The sequence below is a fragment of the Centropristis striata genome, chromosome 3 (assembly GCF_030273125.1).
Source record: "Centropristis striata isolate RG_2023a ecotype Rhode Island chromosome 3, C.striata_1.0, whole genome shotgun sequence".
NCBI classification, from domain to species: domain Eukaryota; kingdom Metazoa; phylum Chordata; class Actinopteri; order Perciformes; family Serranidae; genus Centropristis; species Centropristis striata.
Window position 1 is genome coordinate 41,977,752 of NC_081519.1, and position 23,675 is coordinate 42,001,426.

At 39.3% G+C, this 23,675-nt stretch overlaps 1 protein-coding gene across 1 annotated transcript in view; it reads left to right on the forward strand.

Annotated features, from left to right (window-relative positions):
• The window catches only part of kaznb (kazrin, periplakin interacting protein b), a 188,261-nt gene that overhangs the window by 62,383 nt on the left and 102,203 nt on the right, over positions 1-23,675 (forward strand). Inside the window, exon 4 of the mRNA XM_059328782.1 lies at positions 18,026-18,233. Coding sequence (XP_059184765.1) covers positions 18,026-18,233 — 208 coding nt within the window. The remainder of the gene's footprint in view (positions 1-18,025; positions 18,234-23,675) is intronic.

Sequence of the window (23,675 nt, forward strand, 5' to 3'; positions counted from 1 at the left end):
GCTGTCTCTTCAGGGAGCAGCAGGATGACCATTAAGTTTTCACAGGCTGGTGTAATGAAAGGTGGTTTTTAGGTCTTGAAGAATTGCAGCCCAACGTGATTGTTATCCTGGGTAAACAAACTGCCTCAGATTGTGGATCAACAATACTCCTTTTGTCCTCCTCCTTCCTGCTTCACTCCCGCTTTACTTCATCCCACTGTGTGTTTGTCTCCATTTTCTTCTTCTGCTCTCCCCGACGAAGCCACACACACATACAAACAGCAAGACGGCCGACATGTTTACCCAAACACACATGCACATACAAAACACATGAATACAGTCTTTTTAGATGCACTAACACTTCAATACAAAGGTAGTCAGAATATACAATATATATATATATACTCCAACAGTATCATGGTGGGACTCTCAGACCTCTGTGAGCTGCTCCAGCTACACATCCAGACTGAGAGTACATTAGCTGAAATGTCTGTATTTTAATTCTTGTATTTGTTTTTTCTTCTTGTTTGTTTGCTTGCTTGTCTTGTTTTGTTTGTTTTTATCTGTCCTGTCTTGTGTGGCTTTTGGACATGAGTCTGATAAATAAACTGAATTAAATATAAAGTTACATAATTAGCTTCATTAAGAGCTCTGAAACTATGATATCTGAAACAATATGCCTACCTTTGAAAATTTCACCATACAGAGCCCTCATATTTGGAGTGACTTTTTTGTTAATAACTGCCGAATAATGAGGCTAACTGAAAAGGTAAAATATTTGAAAACGCAGCAACATCAAATGCATTTTTTAAAACAAACAAATGGTTTAGGTACACTACTGGTCAAAAGTTTTAGAACACACCAACTTTTCCAGAATTTAATTGAAAATGATGCAGTTTAATGTCTCAGTGTACTCTGAAATTAATGCACATTTGCAACATTTAAAATTCTTTATTGAGCATGATAGTGTTTTGAAAGTAAAAAAAAGATTCAAAATCACATTTTATGTTGGACTAAAGGACTAAAAAAAGACACAAAATGACCAAAAAAAGACACAAAATGACAAAAAAGACACCTAAAGACACAAAATGACTTACAAAGACATGAAAAGAATTACAAAATTGACAAAATAGCCCAAGACTCCATAGAGTTAAGTTGTTAACCCATTTCTTGTTCCCTGAAAAAGGCCTACTTGTATAATTCTGAAATGTACATTATTTTTCAGTTTTGGTTAAGCTTACCTTTTTTTATTTACCTCTGGCAGTTCACCACTTACCTTTGTACCCTTTCAAGCTGTTCATTTGACTTGAACTGCTTGAATTTCAATAAAAAACTGGAAAAATTGGGGTGTTCTAAAACTTTTGACTGGTAGTGTATGTTATGGTAAAATAAAAAAATGATTTATTCCTATGGTCTATGTCTAGTACCATCAGGTTGAATGCACTTATTGTAAGTCGCTTTGGACAAAAGCGTCTGCTAAATGACATGTAATGTAATGTAATGTAATTTAAAAAATGGCTCAGTTAATGCATTTTTCAATAAGATGGGCTTGAGCAGAACATTAAAGGGTTAAAACACCATGCACATGCAAACACACAGGAACATGTCTGCAAGGCACATACTCTGCAGCACATTCATCTGTTCAGCATGACTGTAAAGTGATACTATGGTAATTAGTTTGCCCACATGCAGAATTTTTAGAAACAGAAAGAATCATCTCATTGTTTTGCTTTCCATGGATCTTAGTATTAATGCCCTGTTATAATCCCTTACAAGAGCTCAACTCCCTGAGCCAGACAAGTTTCGGATTCAGACAAACTCATTTGGCATGCAGATTAATGCAATTCCCAGCCCCTGCAGGAGCCAGCTTATTAAACACATTTAAATCACATACATTTACAATTAGAATAAGTTGGAGCCATTAAATAAAAGACATAATACAAAAGTATCTAATCAGCACAGTTTGTCTATCCAAACACATTTGCATAAGTGCTTTGCCCTTTTGCACTAAAGCATATGTAAAGCAGCCGCACCGTCTCACTGTAGTCGCAGTCTAAAACAGGTTTTCAGGCAGGAAAACGAACCTCCTTTTTCCTTCAATTATATTCGTGGATGAGTCAGCCATATTGCTCTAATTAAAATAATCAAAGTCCTGCTGTCAGGTTGGCACTTCTTCTGCACTGTTGTGGCTTGTGTTTAATTGCTTTTGCATTTTAATGTTTGAGCTATCTCTGTGTGTGCATATGTATGTGAGTACAGGTGTGTGTGTGTGTGTGTGGGGCATATATGTGCATGAAATGCTGTCCATGCAGAACAGTATGCTAAGACTGGAATACTGAGAGAGTCTGCAGCGGTCTTGTCCTCACTGTTCCTTTTACTGACTCCTACTGCACGCTTGAATGTCTTTCAATTTAGTCCTTCTGATAACTCTGCTCTCTCTCTCAGAGATAAATGTTGAAATATAACAAATGACTTTGCAACTTCACATGTTTTGGCTCCAACCTCGTCTCTCTCTCTCTCTCACTCCCTGCCCCTCCGTTTCTCTGCCTTATTTATCTTTTTTCTCCGCTTCCCTTGTTGCTCATTTTCAACATGTTCCAACAACTTTCATATCTTGTAGTATTAGCTTTAGCAAATAAAGAAAGTAATTCCCAGTACAGAGTGACTTGTACTTCTTAGGAACAATTTTGAAATCTCCCGGTGCAAAACGAATGTTATTGTATCTTTAACAATGAACAAGAAGTTTGCTCTATTATGTTATCAATGTTTGCAGCGTTTTGATTCCTTTTTTACCATCTTGTGCAAAAACGGAGAGCTTAAAGACATTACTAAGGCAGTAATTGAAGAAGCATAGTGTTTTCCTGCTTGCATTTTTGATAAGAAGCGGCCTGAGGATGTCACTTGGACGAGAAGAAATTGGAAAAAAGTGTACAGTGTATTGGCGTGCATACAGAGTAGCTGCATGAAGACACTGATAAAGTGGTGATGGAGTGATTATTGTCTCTAGTTGCTATTCATTGGAACTGTCCTCCAGAGTGGGAACACATGATAGTAAGATGAGTCTCTCAATCAATAGCCTCTGCAGACGTGCCTTTACACACACCGGAGAGGGGATAAGCTCCTTATCAATACACTGTACCGAAACAGCTCTCCGTCAGATATGGATTAATCTGTCCTCAGTACTGCTCCGCTTTCCCCCCCTAAACCTGTCTGTCAGTTATTTGCCTGCAGTGCTACATTAAACCTGGGAGTGGTCTTTTTTTTGGTGCAGAAAATTCCTGTTTGGTCTCAGCTAAAATGTTTTCACTGCAGCATGTGGTGTAGATGGAGTGAATCTTTTACTGTACGCTCTTCACTTAAAGACACAGTTTGACATTTGGTAAACACAATTTGATCGATAACTCTCTCATATGTTCAGTCAATATGAACAAACGAGGTGTATTGTGTTTATCTGTGAGCTTTTGAGTTGCTGGTGGTGTATTTGGGGAGTACCCAAATATGAATCTATTATTCAGGGAACCTGGTCTCACAGAAATCCGTGAAATAGCCACTGATTTCGCTTAACTCAAAATCCGTGGAATAGCCACAGAATCGCTCAAATTTTCGTGAAACTGACACGGATTTCGCTACAATGCAAGTTAATGACAGTCATATCCCGTGGCTATTCCATGGATATTTGTTCCTATTGGTTTGTTCCAAGTCACGTGACTTTCAAGGTCCCAGCGGTCAGAACAAAAAACATGGCGGACAGTTCTCTCATTTTTAGTGAAAAATCAATATTTTGACTTAGTTTCTGCATAAAAATGGATTTTGATCACATTTCTAGCGAGAAATATATGTTTTATTTTCTAGATATTCACTCAGTGAATGTACATAATCACTTTGTATGTTGGAATAGCCACGGGATATGACTGTCATTAACTTACATTGTAGCGAAATCCGTGTCAGTTTCACGGAAATTTGAGTGATTCCGTGGCTATTCCACAGATTTTGAGTTAAGAAAATCCGTGGCTATTTCACGGATTCCTGTGAGACCATGTTGGATTCAGGAAAGCACAAATAATTTGATGGAAACAGAAATCTTCTACCTAAAGTTGCTAGTCATTGTTCAGTAGGGAAAAGCTGTGATTGACACGTCTGCTTCACTCATTATGTTGCTTCAAATCGATTCATATCCTTGTGGATGTGAAAAATTCCCCTTCTTAATATGAATTATTGAAAAGTGATCGATATATTCTCCAATCATCCCTAAGTCAGCACTAGGTACTGGTCTCCTAGCTACCTGGGAGCACCACATGTGTCTGTGTGGGTGTTTGACAGAGAGAAAATAAGATGGATTATTGCATGCTTAGTTACTGGGAGTGCTGCTTTGTCACATTTTGACTCACCAGACTGAAGCCATGATATTTTTTAGAAAGGACCGGACCTGTTGAAAACCCCTGCAGCATGCACATCATAATGAAGCCTAGAACTTTTAGTTTTTAGTTACAGCCTGTGTGTTGAATTTCCATTTAAAAAAAACCCGGTAACACTTTACAATAACCATCATTTATAAATGGTAAACAGATGATTATAAATGATGATTAATGTTTAATCATCATTTATAAACCGTATATAGGCCATTTAGAATGGTGAATAGAAAATGTAATAATGTTGAACTATGATTTAAATTATGCCAAATAGATTACTTTACCATAAACAAACACAATTATTAGTTTATTAATAGCTTTACACATTTTTAACACCATATGAACTATGTAAATGATTTCAAAAATGATTCCTATGCCTCAAATTTCCGTGAAACTGACACGGATTTCGCTACAATGCAAGTTAATGACAGTCCTATCCCGTGGCTATTCCAACATACAAAGTGATTATGTACATTCACTGAGTGAATATTTAGAAAATAAAACATATTTCTCGCTAGAAATGTGATCAAAATCCATTTTTATGCAGAAACAAAGTCAAAATATAGATTTTTTCACTAAAAATGAGAGAACTGTCCGCCATGTTTTTTTGTTCTTACCGCCGGGACCTTGAAAGTCACGTGACTTGGAACAAACCAATAGGAACAAATATCCATGGAATAGCCACGGGATATGACTGTCTTTAACTTGCATTGTAGCGAAATCCGTGTCAGTTTCACGGAAATTTGAGCGATTCCGTGGCTATTCCACGGATTTTGAGTTAAGCGAAATCCGTGGCTATTTCACGGATTTCTGTGAGACCAGGTTGGAATGCAGAGACGGATCATTATGTTGGTTGGACAGATACAGAACCAGATACAGAAAATAATGTCTCTTTACAGCTGTGATTTTATTCCCTCTGGACAGCCAGTCGAGCTGTTTCCCCAGCATGTTTCCAGCTTCTGCGCTAAGCTAATAGGCTGCTGGTTGTTGCTTTATATTTACCACACATCAATCTTCTCATCTAACTCTCAGCAAGAAAGCAAACAAGCTCATTTCCCAAAACGTCAAAGCACTCCGTTAAATGATCTTCCTTTCTTCCATTAGTTGGAGATTAATTCTGCAGCCTTGAAAACAAGCATCTCTCAAACTCTGTTATTCACAGAATAAGCCAGACAGCCGTCCTGCCCCTTCATCTCTCTATCCCAGCCTTGCCCAGTTGTCTCGGGAGGTGTAGTCTAACCTGCTCTCAGCAGCCCGCCATGATTAGCCAATAAATAACTAAACGTATATCATAAATCAACAGGGAGAGCTCTGTCAGGGTGATTTCCACTGCAGTTGCCCTCTGAAAATCACTCTGCTGTTCTGAGGAAAAGAAAAAGAGAGAGATGGATGGAGGAGGTTTTGGCAGTGAATGAGGTCCTCCGTGTGTTGTAGGAAATGTTTTACCTTGAGAGATATCCTCTGGTAGCATCACCCAGAGACAGCTCCTCTGCTCTAACAGCTGGTCAATAGTTATAACCTATATTTTTTTTCTAGGATCAGGACCATGATAAGCTGCCGGGAGCAGCTACTCCCAACGATTCCACGTTGTCTGGAATCATTCAAATGACACTTTAATTATGTTGATGATTATTACACTGTCAGCTATCTTTCCCATCTCCCCCCGCGAGCTATAGGCACATCTCTCATTCTCTCAACATCACCGTGTAATTGTGTGCCTCCTGCAGAAGAAAGCAGAGAACAATGACAGGGGTGAGGAACTCAATTAGACAGCAGCAAAGTAGCTGAGTGTGTAACGCTACGTGCTAAACATGCACCTTTTGTATCGATATCAGCTCCATTTGTGATCTCACCTTGATCCTCACGTCATTAGAGCTGACTGCAGCATTCAGCTCTGCGTGTCTACACTGTAAAAAAAAAAAGCTTTTTACGGTAAAAAAACGGCAGCTGTGGTTGCCAGAACTTTACCGTAATAAATATGGTAGAACTTTTGGTAACACTTTACAATAACCATCATTTATAAATGGTAAACAGATCGTTTATTAACGTTTAATCATCATTTATAAACCGTATATAAGCCATTTAGAATGTTAAATACATAATTTATTAATGTTCAACTAACAAAATCATTTATAAATGGCAAATAGATGGTATATTAATGTAAGATTATAGTTACTTTAGCATTAAAAACAATTAAATTATAATTAATAGTTTATCAATAGCTTTAGTTGCACTCATTATAACAATTTTAACACCATATTGAGTATGTTAATCATTTTTGAAATGATTCATATACCTTTAAGAAATTGGTTGAAAACATTTAAAGATGAAATATGTATAGCACTTTGTAAATGGTTAATAACTGGTTTATAAACCATCTGTAAACATCACTTAGATGGTTATTGTAAAGTGTTACCGAACTTTTTTTTAATATTATGGTAAAAAGATGCACTGTTGATTTCACGTTTGAGATTGCCATTTTATTCTTTTTTTTTTTACTGTATGAATAAAAGTTTTTTCCATCAAAAGAAACGCTGTTTTGCCATATAATTGACAAGAAAATACTTTATAAATGAAAACACATGAGTTAAAGATTTTACCATTAAATATTACAGTATAATTTTGTTAGACATATGGTGTTTAGTACATTTAAAAGTGAGAAAAAGTATCTTTGACAAAAGATAAATGCAAAAATGACAGTGGTGGCTTTTATATATATTACATTAAATACATATTACAGTGTATTTTACAATGGAGTAATGTGTTTTTCAAAAAACAAAACTGTAAAAAATACTGTTTTGGCTGATACATATATTTACGATGTTTCATTGTTACTGAAACTGAATTAACCCATTTGTCATTTTATGGTCTTTTTTTTTTTTTTTTTTTAAACATGTGTTTATTAGATTTTTGTTTGCAGATTACAGCTAGTCAAACAAGACATTATTACATGCAACAAAGCAAACTTTTTCTCCCTATTCTCCCTCCCATCCCCTCCTAAATAAACCCATATAAAAAATAAAAAAAAAGATGTAAATAAAGCAAAAATTAAATACAAATAGATAAATGAAAACAATAAATAAAAGTAAATAAAAAAATTATTAAAATATTATATATATTAAAATAAAAAAACAAAACATATATATATATATATATATATAATTTTATGGTCTTTTACTGTCGTGGTTTAGCAGTTTTTCACTGTAAAATCTACAGACATTTTTTACAGTGTACATGTTGAACACAAAGGTATGGCTGAGGCAGAGAGGAACCGAGCAGACCTAATGAGCTGGAAATGCATTATGAAAACCACTGGGAGACGAGGCGATGACAGGAATCAGCCAGCAGGGAGCAGAAGTGAGATCGAGGGGAAATGCGGCAAGAAGCAAAATGAGTCTCAGTGGAGAGAAGGCATGTGAAACAGTGGGAGAATGTCATTTTCAGCAGCTTTCTCCTCCATAATCAGATATATATATTTCCCATCCCTCAGGTCATGAAGTTCATCATGGCCAAACCCTCGTCTCTCCCTTCGATTTCCCCCAGAGTCCTGCAGACGAGCCTTTATCTCGGTCCTCATCAAGCCCTCTGGCACCGCGTTTCATCCACAACCCTGTCGACTGTTATCTCCAAGTGGAGAGGCTGTCAAACTGTTTATTATTACCAGACTATCAGAGATGGGAGAAGGACATGGCTGCAAGGCGTTGGAGTGGAACTCGGGGAGGAATCTGGTTGACAGACGTGCTGGGTTTGACAACAGATAATAGGTGCTTCACTCCAGGACTTATCTGAGCCTCCATAGGCCGGCGTGAGGGGAGGGAGTTAACTCCTCTGCCAGGGTTCAAGCTGCAGAGGAGGAGAGGAGCTGCTGCTTTCTACTGTGGAGCAACCTGTTGATAGCACCCTGCTGACGGTTAGAGTGAGCATCCAGTGATTTAAGACCACAGACATCAGAAGCTGACTGGACTGTAGACGGGGTACTTTGATAGCTCAGCTTACAGGTCGCTTTGGTGCATTTCTTCACAACAGTTAGTTCAACCTCCACATCATTTAGTCATTTGTGCTCAAAATAGTAGCAGTTTCTCATTCCTTACAACAAATTACAAATACTTTTGGACATGCATCGATCTTTATTTTTTACTGAAAATGTCTCTGGAATTGAATACATTTCTCTCAGGTGAACCTCAGCTTTCCCTGATGAGAATAAAGCATTAGTTGCAACCAATGATAAGCCACTTCTCTACAATCACTCAGAGCTGAATCCCATAAACCATAAACACTTTACAAGCATGAACAATGCAGGATATATATATAATGTGTGGACCATTTCTACAATACTGTGACACTGTGCACAGCTCCCAAAGGAAGTTTACGTATGTTTGTTGTAAATGGGTAAAGGTTTTCCTTTTGCACAATGCTGTAAAGAATTGCAAAGAGCATATGCAGTAAAAATATGAAACATGCATATTCAGTGTGTTGTACTCAGTTACCTCACTAAATACAGTAATGTGTAACTTTACTGTAGTTTTCAAATAGCTGTGCAAATAGCATAGTGCTGTCTGATCTGATTTTTTTCCATTGGAAAATATTTCCAGAGTAAACTGTCATAATGAAAACATGACAGAGCCATTTGACCATCTTGTTCATAAACATGGTGTCAGAACATTTCATCTTGATGTCACTGACACTTTCATTGACATGAATACTTGCTTTTGAGGAATGAGCGATCCAGTTTGAGCAAGTGACACGCTTTTGCAGGTTATCAACTAGGTTTAGCAGTTTGTACTGATTGTTTTGAGAAATGCATTAACTGTTGTGCAAATAGTTAGAGTGATGTGAGAAAAGCACCAAAACGACTGAGAAAAACAAGTACTCCTTATGATCGAGTGTCTTTTTTTTCTTTTCTTTTTTTAGATACAATGACTAAATAAAAGTCAGTTTCTATGTCTGTAAAAATGTAGGAAAGCCCCAAATGGATAAAGACCAGAATTAGTTAAATTCAAAGATCACAAGTGGTTCTTTGCAGGAGTTATAGACAAGTGAGTAAAATGAACAGCCTCCATTCAAAAAAAGTTGGGACGTGGTCTAAAAACTAAATAAAACAGAATGTGATCATGTGCTAATCCTTTCCGACATAATTGAAAACTGTAAAAAAAGACAATACATATTTATATTTACATGCCCTTTTAGACCACATTGGGAAAAAATATATATAATCTAAAAAAAGCAAACTAGCTGATAAATTACCATCTGCCCAGCGCCAACCTCTCGTCCACATATGGTCAGCAAAAGAAAAAAAGATGGCAATGGCCAAAGTTTGAGTTTTTCAAAACTGTGGTCCACAAACTACACATATCTACTTCTCATATACAGTCTATGCATGTCACTTCATAAAGTTTTTATGGTAAACTTACAAATTTGGGTCCAAAATTCACTCTCCTTTTAAGTCTGTTTTGGTTTCTACCACATCCTGAAGGAGATATTTAGCTTTTTAGCTGGTAATTATTCCACAGTTTTCACCAGCCAGTCGCTAACATTGTTTGTCTGTTGTCTGTCTGTTGTTTGGTGCTGGATAACAAGCTTACAGTGAGTTTATCGCAGCTTTTCCCAGAAAACAGTTGCCTGCTGTGGCTGAATAATGCCACTGGTGAGAGCGGTGAGAGTGAACCAACACAGTAAATTGTGGCTCAGTAGAGCTGAGTGGACACCTTTCACATTACACACAAACATGTGATCCATTGTTCATATACAGTAAAATGAACAATGGATAAAACCAGAGGACAACATCAACATCCTTGAATTTTCTACATTATGTATGAATGAATGCTTTATTTCGGTTCCAAAAAACAACAAAATAAAATCATGTTTTTACAAAAGAATCCATCAGACAGCAACCGAAAAAGGAACAGGCTGAAGCCCCACTAAAGGCTTATTTTTGCCTCTCCTGTACCATCTACATGCATATACATTACATTATATACATTACATTAACTGAGTAATTCACATTGTTACAAAACACATGATACCTTAAACAGAAAAATCAAATTCAATCAAATTTCATTGTAAACTTTGATAATTTTAGATTTTAAAGTCTTCTTGAAAACTAACATAGAATTACACATCTTTATTTCATCATTTAGTCCATTAATCCATAATTTTACACCCAAAACTGACACACATCTGTATTTGAGATTAGTTCTGACTTTGTGAGTTTCAAACATTAGCATTAACCCCCTTAAGTTATAAATCCCCTGCCTTAATTTAAACATTTTTTGAATACAAACAGGAATTGACATGTTTACCACTCGAAACATAATTTCTAATGTTTTTGAATGTACAATGTCCTGAAATTTCAACGTGTGTGATCTTATAAAAAGCTGATTTGTAGAATCACGGTATCCAACTTCATTTATTATCCTGATAGCTCTTTTCTGCAGTTTAATTATTGGATCTAGGTTTGTTTTATATGCATTTCCCCAAATTTCAACACAGTATGTCATATAAGGCAACACAAGTGTACATGTTCAATGTACAATGTACAATAAAACTCATTATTTACTAGCTAACCATAAAGCTTGTGGACTGAGAACGTTGAAAAAGAGAAAGTGACAGAGAAGGAGAGAGAGAGAAAAAAATGACACACAGACAAAGAGACAGAGTTGAGTTTCCGCTCGCTGCCATTCACTGTTTACTCCGTCAATGCCCCTCTGTCCCTGTGTGTCACCACTTGGGGCAAAAGCCTTTCTCTTCCCGTCACTGGCACAAACATAAATACCCATTTTCCTCCTCCGACTGTGACATTTGCATTTGATAAATCTGCATTCTGCGTGAACACTGAAAGCAGTGAACTGTAAGTGACAGAAACTCAGCTATCTATAGGGGGTTTTTTTCTGTGTACTTGCTGTCAAGTAATGTATCCTTGATGATCTTTTTCTTGTTTTACATCAGCACATATTCTCTAACAAAAGAATCACAACCACAATGTTAGCACATGAAGAAACGTGTCAGTGCTGCCTTTCTTGTTGTGGGAAAGTGGTGCCATTTTCGATCCGACTAACAAAGGCCCATTTTCTCTCAAGTGTCTTGTTTGTCACGGATGTTGGCAAAAGAAAAGCAAAAGGTAGAGGCACCCAAAACACTTGTTTTAATTTGTAACATTGATAAGGACACTCTCACTCAAACTCTTCATCTCGTCCTTTTGATGCGTCACATTTCTTTACTCTTTCTATCTTTACTCACACAAACAGACACTACACTGCTGGTGAACGGACAAAAGTAAGATCCAGATATGGTGCCAATTAACCTGCCTACAAGTGAAGAATCAAAACTTGTGTACTCTTTGATGTTGGCAGACAGTGTGCTGTGTAGCGAGACAGCTTTTACTTCCAGAATAAAATGTCCTGAAACCTGCTGTTTTGTTTCAGTCCCCAGCAGACTGAACATTTTGACAAATAGAGATTTAGAAAGAGAGCTGCAGCCTGTGAAGGGTTAGATTCAGAGCAGCTCTGCTGTATATGGAGGCTGAGACACTTTCTAAAGTATCTATCTGGAAAATATAAACAGACATAATGTTAGCAGAGTGCTGTTATAAAGCCCTCAGAGATGCTTCTTGTCTTTTGAAGGGGCCTCGTTCCCTAAAGGGGGAATTTTGTCATTCTCCGTGCCAGTTAAGCAAACAGGCCTGTTATTACATGACCAAGAAATGAACCCCAAATATTTCAATTTCAGATCTGCCCCATTTATTAATGACGTTTAATTTGGAAATCAGTGATGTGATAGTGTGGATTCACAATAAAGTGGATATGCAAATGGAAAATTCCAAAGCACCATTTTCTGGCTTCCTTTCTTTTATCTCGCCTGTATACAAGATGTAGACATAGTGATGTAACCTATTGGTTTGCAGACGACTGTTTTAAAGCCTTGAGTTTGGGTCTTTGACTGCTGCCATCTTGGTTTTTTGGAAGTGAGTTGTATAAGGCTACGTTTACATGATGACGGTCTGAACAGAAGACGCAAAAGTGGCGTCACGTCTTCACTTTTTATTCCTCGTTTAGACGAGCGTTTTCGGGAGGAAATCTGCTGCATACGGTGACGCAAAAGTGTGTGAAATTGGATTGTATGCAGCCAGGCGGCATCACTTAAAGCGATAAGAGCATCTTTGGGCATGTGGAAGTTTTCACGCCACACATTTTCATCAGCTACTCCTTCCACAAAGTTCTCCACCATCACTAGATCTCCCAGGTCTCGTTCACAGACGTCTGGCTCCTCCCACCAATCGCTGCATCCAGAATGTGATGGAGGTAATTCCAGATCCTTCTCTGTTCACTAATACTATCTGTACATATCCTGGACATTTGGTGGAAAGACTCCTGTAAGTTTATTAGAGCTGCCAGAGCAGCTTGAAGGTCCCACCATGGAAATAATCCCACGTTTGTTTATTTCCTGTACTGGAGCATGTATGTGACGTAAACACATACGTGACGTGAGCAGATCAGATCAGAGTTTTGTGTCTTGTCAGTGTAGACGACACGCTACGGAGGAGAGGATTTAACTTTTCCACTTTGGAAGGTGGTTTCAGATTTTTGCGTCTTTAAGCCCCAAAAACGCCGTCACCGTCTAAACAAAAGGCACTTCTGATAAAATATTTTGCCGTTTTTACCCGCGAGCGTCCTCGTGTAAACGGGGCCTTAGTCCACTTCTTTTCTACAGTCGAAGCCTGTAACTCAAATGTCTCAGCTTGAGTTGATATGTGCATTCAAACATACATTATGTACTCAACCGTTGGAGTTTCTATCTGTTCACCTGCCAACTACAGTATCATTCCTCAGCAGATGTCGTCCTTTGGATGTGAGAGTGCAGCTATGTTGGAAGAGTTGTTGACCAAGACTCAAGTGTTCCCTCTGATGGATCCCTCACATCATCACAGATGGAAATTATATGTAATAAACACATCATTCTGACGACAGAACACACATTTTAATGACTATTTTTGCAGCAATCCCATAATCACACACCCTGACAGGCACTATAACTTTCTTTTTCTCAAAGTATTTGATGGACGTTGGTAAGTCTCGTATAGTGCAGTGGATATTTTCCCCAGGCCCCTGATAAGACCTGTATAAATAGTTGAGTAGGGCATTATATCACTTTGCTATTGGGAAAAAATGGAAAGCATTCCAGTGCGCTGAGGATTAGTCGATATTCAATTAACCCAGGCAGACAGTCATGGTGACTGTTTATCAATACCTCTTTTTAACTGCACACCCTCAGCACACTTAATTAAACTTCCCATTAACAGCATCAAACAAGTGAGCAAACGAACAACACAAACACTCGGCCAAGTTTGGAAAAGTGAACCGAATCCATAGAAGCAGTGGTGGGAGAGCACGTTATTTAAAGGGAGTCAATCAGGTTCCTGCTCTGGTCTGAGGTCTGTGCCAGGGCCATGATACAAGTTTCCAGTCCAGTTGTGGAGACAGAGGAGAGCTTTGTGTGTTTTGGACATGCCACAATTATGCATCCTCAAAGTATTCATCTGGTTATTGATGTGTATCTGGGACATGTCCTGACCCTTGACCTCAAAATCATTCATTTCCTCGCATTCCACAGTTGAGCATATAAAAGCCCTCACAGAGCTCAAAGCAGGCTGCGGTTGTGGTTTCATATGAAGGAAGACTCAGCTGTCACGTTGTTTAACAAAACCAGTTGCATTGGAATAACGGGACGTCTCTGTGTAGAGCAAGAAGTGGAGACGACCCCGGTCCCCGCCCGGCGCTTCAGATCCTGCTACAATTGTCCGTTGCTAATCAGCTACAAATCAGGGCCAGTGCACTAATCGGGGACAGTGATGCTACTGTCTAGACGGTGGTAATGATCTGCTAACATGTGATGTGATCAATCGTGCCACTTCTGGTCTTCTCTAGTAACTGTCGTAATTGTCTTGTTACGAGTTGAACACCAGAGTTGTTGACGGACAGATGATATGATCAAGAGGAAACAGAAACAGGAGAGACGGAGAAACAAACAGACTGACATGTCTGAACAACTATTGGATGGATGAACAGAACTTTTACACAGACATTTATGGGTTACCAAAGATGAATCATACACACTTTTATGATCTCCTGACTACGGTGGCCCTGAAGTGCAAATCACAACGGCAAATCAAAAAACACAACGGCAAATAAAAAAACACAACGGCAAATTACTTAACACAACAACAAATCAAAAAACACAACGGCAAATCAAAAAACACAACAACAAAACAGAAAAAAAACAACAACAAAACAGAAATTCATTGCTTACATTCATTGCGTTTCAGCACTTCTTTGATCTCGGAGTACTGTTTGTAATAGTAGGAAATATAATGAGGTCATGTATACAGTACCTTAGCGTACTGTTGTTATTATTATTATTATCTCTGACAGTTGACATTTAAAGGTTCAGGTGTAATTATTGAGCTAAATGTTGCTGCTCAAACCCCTGATACCTCACTTCTCTCTGTGTATGACCCTGACAAGACTGACATATTGGTCTTGTTTTGACCGTGCAGCCACGATTATAGAGCCTTTCAAACTCTAAACGTTTATGGAAAATCTATTTCCATTTTCTTGTGGACAGACTATGTAATTCTGAACCTGGTCTCACAGGAATCTGTGAAATAGCCACGGATTCGCTTAACTCAAAATCTGTGGAATAGCCACGGAATCACTCAAATTTCCGTGAAACTGACACGGATTTCGCTACAATGCAAGTTAATGACAGTCATATCCCGTGGCTATTCCATGGATATTTGTTCCTATTGGTTTGTTCCAAGTCACGTGACTTTCAAGGTCCTGGCAGTCAGAACAAAAAACATGGCGGACAGTTCTCTCATTTTTAGTGAAAAAATCTATATTTTGACTTAGTTTCTGCATAAAAATGGATTTTGATCACATTTCTAGCGAGAAATATATGTTTTATTTTCTAAATCTTCACTCAGTGAATGTACATAATCACTTTGTATGTTGGAATAGCCACGGGATACACTGTAAAAAAGGTTTGTAGAAATAACAGTAATACACTGTCAAATACATCAGAAATAGGGCATAAAATGAAAAATTGTATATCACCGTATTAGACATTTTTAATTACCGTAAATCAAAGAATGGCACAAAACTTTTACTTTTTTCTGTCATAAACTGGAAGAAACACACAGTTTTGCTGTAAAATATAACATTTTCATGCAAAATGTATGGAGAAATAGCATGATGTGTGAATGAATGACACAATTACCCTAAAAATAACAGGATTGAAGATTAAATTACAGTTATTGCTGATATTTACATTTAAATTTAGAATAGAAAACCCACTCACTGTAATTTTTTACGGTGAAGTTCTGGCAACCACAGCTGCCGGTATTTTTCCGTAAATTAGACAGATTATTTTTTACAGTGTATGACTGTCATTAAGTTGCATTGTAGCGAAATCCGTGTCAGTTTCACGGAAATTTGAGTGATTCCGTGGCTATTCCACGGATTTTGAGTTAAGCAAATCCGTGGCTATTTCACAGATTCATGTTTATTGTTTATTGTATCCTTTGGATCCCCATTAGTCTTCATAGAGATGAAGACTATTCTTCCTGGGGTCCACATTAAATCAAACAATTATTACACAATTACATCTTTACAGCATTTACACAGATAATAACATGAAGTCATTCATCCTAACATGATTATAATGTATATTAACATGATTATAATATAAATTAAGTAGTACAAGGTATGATTATAAAAAGAGTTACATGATTATAGAAGAGTGTGATACCAGGTGAGACATGTGAGACCATGTTGGTAATTCTATATATCTCTCTGGCAAAGAAATTATACTATAGTAAATATTCAATTGAGAAATCCTTCACAGATATGTCTCACAGCAAACACGGCCTGATACAGTGTGTACTGTCGGGAGTTCAGGAGCTGATCAGTTGTAATATTCTCCGAGAGGCCACAGTAATGGTCCCCTGGCGGACAGTCACAGAAATGATCTGATCTGTAAGACTGTCAGTGTGCGGACTTCATCATACAGCAGTGAACAAACACGCAGTGTAGCCAACAAGAAGTTGTGTGTCTCATTCGGTCGTCAGTCTCGCACGCTTGCAGTCCCATCTTTGTTTGTCTCTCTGTCTGCCATTGTGTGAATACCAATGAGTGTTGAGCCGTTATCGCCTGAGCCTCGGATGACAGCATCTGAGTGATGTATCACTCATCTGCCTCGGTTTCTTGCCACAGACAGGATGTGTTTTCTTACTTGGGAAATGAAATGTCAAATGCAGATTCAAACTTGTGATGGCTCAGCAATATCCGGGATTGTTTTAAGTTAAGACGAACGAACAGCAGCCTACCCTTCGTTTCTAACCTTTTGTTTGTGTGATGGAATTTTACAGCTGTACAGATAAGAATTGATGGCGGTGGTGTTTGTTTGCCGGGGCCCACGGATAAGCTGAAATATAATCCTTCCAACTGTTTTTGATCAAAGAAGTAAAGCTCCACTATGTTCTCTCGCCACAGCTCGATTGTAATTCTCCGGGCCTCTCCTCTTTGTGTTTAGCCCATTAAAGGGCCGTGCCTCTGTCCTCTGCTAAGTTTGCTCTCAGAGTTGAAATGTTTTCCCCTTGGGCGCCTTGAGCCAGCCCCCTTCCCCTTTCCACCGATGTGGGGGTGAGCTTTCCCAGGACAAAGAGATGAATATATAATGGAATGAAAAAAGAGGGGGTGGGAGAGACAAAAAGACAGCGGGTGTGTTAGTGAGAGGGAGGAAGGGAGAGTGGGAGCGGGACTGAAAAGATATAGAGGGCTTGACAAGTGCTTGTCAAACGGTTCAATACTGCTGCCGAGCTCTGAGTGCAGGGACACGGGGAGAAGAAGAAGAAGTAAAGAGAAACAATCTGTACTTTTCCCCTATTACAGAGCCGATTGCTAACTCATTACAGACTCCATAGGGTGTGTGATACACAACACTCTCTGTAGTTAGAGAGTTACTGGAGAGCAGCTCAGTCCAACTGCGTCCCCCCCTCTCCCCTGGTCCTCCAGCACATGGTACAATCCATTTAAAAGGCTGCATGTCATCTCAGTGTGTGCTGGGTCCTCTCTGAGAGCAGCTGCTCACAGCACATTCTCCTCTGCGGGAGCACTCACTTTCCCCTCCGCCCGCTGAGCTAAATCTCTTTTTTTTCTCTTCTGTCTTTTTGCTCACTCTCTGCTCTCCATACATTCTCTTTTCCTCTCCCTTTTCCCGCGCTCACTCTCTTTCTCTTTTGCCCTGCAAACACACACACACACACACAGACACACACTCTCTCGCACACATGCTTTCTCTGACTGTGTGGTGCTTGGCCACACAGACGTTATTCTTTGTGCAGTAACAGGTAGACATCATCTCTGTGCTGCTCAGCGGAGAGAACAGAAAAGGGACCGGCATTTTGGCTTTTCTTTTTTTTTTCTTTTTTTTATATGTGCGAAGTAAACTGTGAGAGAAGAAGCACAGGTGGAGGAGGAAGAGGAGGAGGAGGAGGAGGAGAGGGGGATAAGAGGAGGAGGAAGCTTCACCCCCTCTAACGCTCCACTTGACATCATGCTGCTCTGTGTGGATTTGGTCCTCAGGGAAAAATTCTTAAAATGATGGAAGACAACAAACAGCTGGCTCAGAGGATTGATGGGGCCATCCAGTCCGCCAGTCAGGAAGTGACCAACCTCCGCTCCGAGCTCTCCGCCACCAGCCGCAGACTGGCAGAGCTGGGCGCCAGCAGCCCCCCTGCCTTGGAGAACCACCACCAGTACAACCACCACGATGACAGCCTGCACTACCGGGGTGAGTGTCTCAGCATGTGCATGTATGTAAATGTGTGTCCACTCACAGCTAATCCCCCTGCCGCTCAGAGAGAGTGAGAACATGAACATGAACATGTGTGAGTGTTTTGAAATCAACAGTGGGAAGTATTCGGGGAATGTGCAGCGGGGAGACTAATATCATTCCTCCACTGACTTATTTTACCCCCAAAGTCCACACAAACAGAACGGCAGTGGAAAAGGCAACTGATTGAAACAGAAAAGGGAGAACAAGAGACAGACAGCGTGTTGTTATTAGACGGGAGGGGCCGGGGTTAGAGAGCGTGGGCCAGAGCCGGTCCGGGTTTGGTTTCCCAGGCAGCAGCTGGGCTCCTCTGGGGCTCCTCTCCTTCTCTCCTTCCCTTCTCTCTCTCCTTGAGTCTGGCAAGGAGTCTCAAAACTGAGCTCCAGGCCCAGCGTCTGTATGCCAACATCTCTGACGGGGCTGCCGACACCATGGCACCGTCACTTAGCTGGGAAAGAGATGTGATGAATGAGGAATGTGCTTTAAACTGAAGTTTCCGTGAGAATGTTAAAGTTTTGGCTTCTAATATCACTTCCTGACAGCAATAACCTAAAGACTATGAATAATGAATACTGTTTTATATTTAGTTGTTGCTTGCCTAATGGCGCTTGCTTGGAATTTTTTATCTTTATAGCTATTTTATGTTTGCTTCAGCTTGTGTAAGACGATGGCCTGTGTCTAATTAAACCCTCTTATGAAGGATTCTGTTAAGCTACTTTTATATAGCTGACATCTTGGATTCATTAATGATGAATTTTACTTTGTAATGAGCGGAACAAACGTGTAGCGGGGAAGTCCCTGTGATACTGCTGGCCTGTTACCCTGATGTGTGAACTGAACAGCAGATACTACTGATCAGGTCAATTCATTGAGCAAATAATGAGACTTAAAGCTCATGAGAGAATATAGGATGACATGACAGGTTCATTATTGAATCGCCTGCATGTACAGAAAGTTTGGTTTGCTGAAATAGTGAAAAACTGCAGAAAAAAGAGCTTGTATTTTAGGTCTTTGGCCTCCGGCTGTCTGTGTTCTGTATTTTACTTGGATACATTCAGAAGCCTGAGGGTTATTGAGATCACACCCTACCAGGCAGCTCACTGTCACTGTCCATTAAATGGCTCCCCGTGTTGGCCATATGTAGTTCAGCAGCAGGTGATTCCTCATATCTGCTGCTGGCCTGAAAGGCTAATCTGTGTAAAATGAGGTTTTGGAGCACTGATGAATGTGAATCCTGCATTTCATCAGAGTCTCTAATACATGAGTGTGTCCTCAAGATGCAATTAGAGGGGAACTTGATAATGATGTCATCTGAGAGATGCGTTTTACTATCAAGTTGCATTATGGGAAATGTAGGATAGTGTAGGAGTTTATTTCCATATGTACTTTTAATGCTTTGATTTGTGGGATTTGATTTTTTAAAAGTCCCAGATAAAAAGAAGTTAGAGCCTCTTTAGCTACTATACTTTGACTTGTTTTCCCACTGAAACAGAATATTTGAGCGGGAAACAGTAACAAGAGGGATTTCAATCAAAATCATTTGCATTTGATTGGCCTGATGAAAAGATTACAGAGAACTGCTGGCTCCATACACACCTCAGTCACCTGTTGGTAGATCAGGAGGACCAGAGAGACATGAAGGAATTAGACCTCAGCCTCTTTGTTTGGAAAAATAAAATCCAAAGTCACATCTCTCTCCATATCGCTTTTAACCCATTGAGGCCTAAAACGCCTGTAAAACCTCTGGGCGATTTTAAAATAAGCCCCTAAAACCTGAAGTTTTTCTGGAAATTCAACAGAAGTGTCAATGCTTCTACTAAATAACAGATTTTTCAGCCTCTGTAGCAGGTAGAAATGAAATTCCAAAAGTATTTGAGAGCTTATACAAATGCTACAAAATGATGTTTCCGCTTTCCAGGCTTCAATGGGTTAAGCTACTATGACCCACAAATGGTGGGTGTTATAGTTTAGATTTTATATGCAGTGGCCAGCTAATCCAAAGCTAAACTAAGCTTTTTTTAATTTAATCAACTTTTGTAAACGCCCTTGAGTGCACGATGAGTCACAAAACATTTGAGACTGTTCAACAGGAAGTGAAAAAACAGACTGATTTTTGACATATTGTTATGGCTTATAACAAGAGATAAATGAACAATTAGCACAGGAACATTTTGAAAATCCATTTTTGATTTCACTGTGCCTTAAGTTGTGTCTTGCAAGTCCCCCAACTTCATGGAATGGAAATACTAAATTGATTTAATACCCCTTTACCCCTTGTGATGTAAGGTCAGCAGCATACAGCAGCTAAAAGTTAATAGAGAGAAATAGAGATTGTTGCTGCTGCTGCTGCTGCTGCTGCTTTTTCTCCTGTGCCATCATCAACAATAAGTAACCTCTGAAAATGTTATATTTATAGTGCGCAAACTGAAAGTGCTCAAGAAAGATCTTAAAGTGTTGACCAGGACTAATTTATCTGCTGCCTACATATAAATATACTGTAAAATCCTCTCGGCTCACACACAGTATGCAGGCAGGGCAGCTTGCATCACCGTCACTGTCTATGTTTTGTGTTTAAAACAGGTCCAGGAGCTCTTTGAGCTTTTCTTGACCTGTGAAACTGGCAACAGCAACATGTGAACAGCTACGGTGTGACAGATGTGTCAGGTTCTCCACTGAGAGTGCAAGTTCAGAGAGAATCACAGCTTTGTTTTCCAAAATGCAATAGCTGTTTGGAGGTTTTAGGTTCCATCCATCCATCGATACATTATCTCTATCACCTTGGACAAGTTGCCAGACGTCCTCATGGCTCACTATCACACCTAAGAGCATTTTTTGAGGCAGTAATTAATCTAACTTGTATGTGTCTGGACTGTAGAAGCTAGAGGGTTCAGAGAAAACCCATGCTGACATGGGGAACGAGCTCCCTACCGACATCAGGACCTCAGACAGTCTGTACATCTTCTGCCGCAGGCTGAAGACCTTCCTCTTCCAACAACACCCCGGTTAAGCCATGGTCACCTAACACACACATATACATATATATATATATATATATATATATGTATATATATATATAAATTGCTCTTCTTCTTCTTCTTCTTTTCTCTTCTTTTCTTCTTTAACATATAGCACTCCTGTAGCGATGACAGTTAGCTCTTAAAGTTATGTACTTACTTGATTCCTGTGGTCTATGTCTAGTACCATCAGGTTGAATGCACTTATTGTAAGTCGCTTTGGACAAAAGCGTCAGCAAAATGACATGTAATGTAATGTAATGGGAGAACATGCAAACTCCACACAGATTGATTGTCACAAACTGGCCAGAGGGTTTAAACCCACAACTTTCTTGCTGTTTCCGGACAGCCCAAACCACTGCACCACCATGTACACTGCACCAATGAGACAAGAAAATACGATCCAGGAAATCCAGTTTGATTGACAGATTAATGTGTCTGAACGCTTGATGAGATGAAAAAAAAAGTAAACACCATAATTGAGAAGCAAAATAATCACTTCTGCAGTCACTGAATCTTAAACAGTAAAGGTCCTCCATGCAAATCACAAAGTTATCTTCCAGGAATGTGTGCCTGCATGTATTTCATTGGCCTATACATCGCCCTCATTGCACTGCAGCTAAAGTTGAGACAGGTTTAACTTGACCCCAGGTCAACAGAGTGGCCTCATTCAAATGGAGGTTAACGGTTTCCCCCACAGGCTCTGCGTGTGTTTAGTGTTTTGTCTTTAGGGTTGGAACAACTCAGCTGCAGTGAGTTATCTGCTGTCCGTCCGGCTCGCTTCTCCGTTTCGTTCCAGCAGCGTTAACAGGCAGCCTGACATTCCCACATTCCTGAATGTCAGTGATGTCATACTTCCTGTTCCCAGAGGCCAGGCCAGCAGTCAGGTGACCCATCAAACCAAACACAGACACACAGTCCTCCGACACCCTCTTTTCCTTCAAACTAACACGGTAGAGCCCTCCACTCGCCTGCATAAAGAGGGATGAGCCTGAGAACCGCTTAGCTTAAGGATGTTTTTTTTAAGATTTTAAGTTTAAGATGATTCGTCTCCGGGGTGAGGCATTTTGGTGTGTGATAAACCAGCGTCAGCGTCCAGTGGCTTAGGGAGATTAAATGTTCTTTAGGTGTGTATCCCTCTGAAGGCCAGGCTGTTTGTTAGTCCATTTGTTGGCTCTGCCTGTGCAGGATCAAAGCAGCGGCACAGACAAGGTCTTTTAATATGCATGAACTGACTTCCTGTAAATATATTATACTATGCCAAAATGTCAGGATTTTTGCAGTTTCCCCGTGGAGCTTCAATAACATCTCTGACAGATGTCCAATAAGGCTATAAACACAGCACCTCAGCCTGCTGCTCCCCTTGGCCTTGGAGCTTGTCCTTCTTACCGAAATAATTGTGGGAAACAAGAAATTAAATCACACGAAACTTTCAGTCTCTACACCGTGCATCGGAATTAACTTCATTTAATTTGTTTGGGTTTATTTTGCTTTTGCACATTTGGAATAATATGTTAGTTGTAAGTATATCTCTGTTCATTAGGGACACACTAGTTGTGAAATTCTGAGCCAATTCTGATATTTGAAAAAACACTTTTTGCCAAACAGCAGATGCCAATGCAGCTGTTTTTTTTGTTATTGGTGTTCATTTTTTTTTTGTTGTCAGTCTGTTTATTATACCTATTTCACCATTTCATTGCATTTCTCTGTTTAAAAGCACAAATCCAACCATACAAATTCATGAAACAACCTTTAATATAACCTTCTATAAAACAAAAAAGATCTTATCTGTGAAAAACAAGCTTCTTTTATGCTGCTATACAACAACTCATTCAATGAAAACAATTTTCCAGTACTTTTTGTAACTAAACACCAAACGTAAAGAGGTTAGACATATAAATCACATAAATCTTTCACTTCTAATGTTTTTCAGACAGAAAACAATGTTAATGCCGCTGATCTTTCTCTAAACAGATTGAAACTCTCACACCACACATGCACACGGCAGTCGTTACCTTCTTACGTCATGTCAGCCAGTGGCTTCTTATCTTATCTTATCTTATCTCAACATATCAGCAATAGCCTCATATGCCACATACTGATCTTTTGACTGCAATTAACAAACAGCACAATTAGCCAGCACAAAATTGATGCTGCACTGCAAAAAAGCCAACTTGTATTTTTTGGCCTAAAACAGTGATTTAAGTTGGTAAAACTTGTAAATATAAATTACTGACATTTAGGGCAATAATGTAAGTTAGCACAACAAAGGAAGCCAGTTGTCTGCTCAAAAACAAGTTGGTGAGTTGTTGTTACTTATATCTTTAAGTTGGGGTTCACAACAAGGGACAATAGTTCTGCTAACTCTTATTTCTTTGTTGTGAAA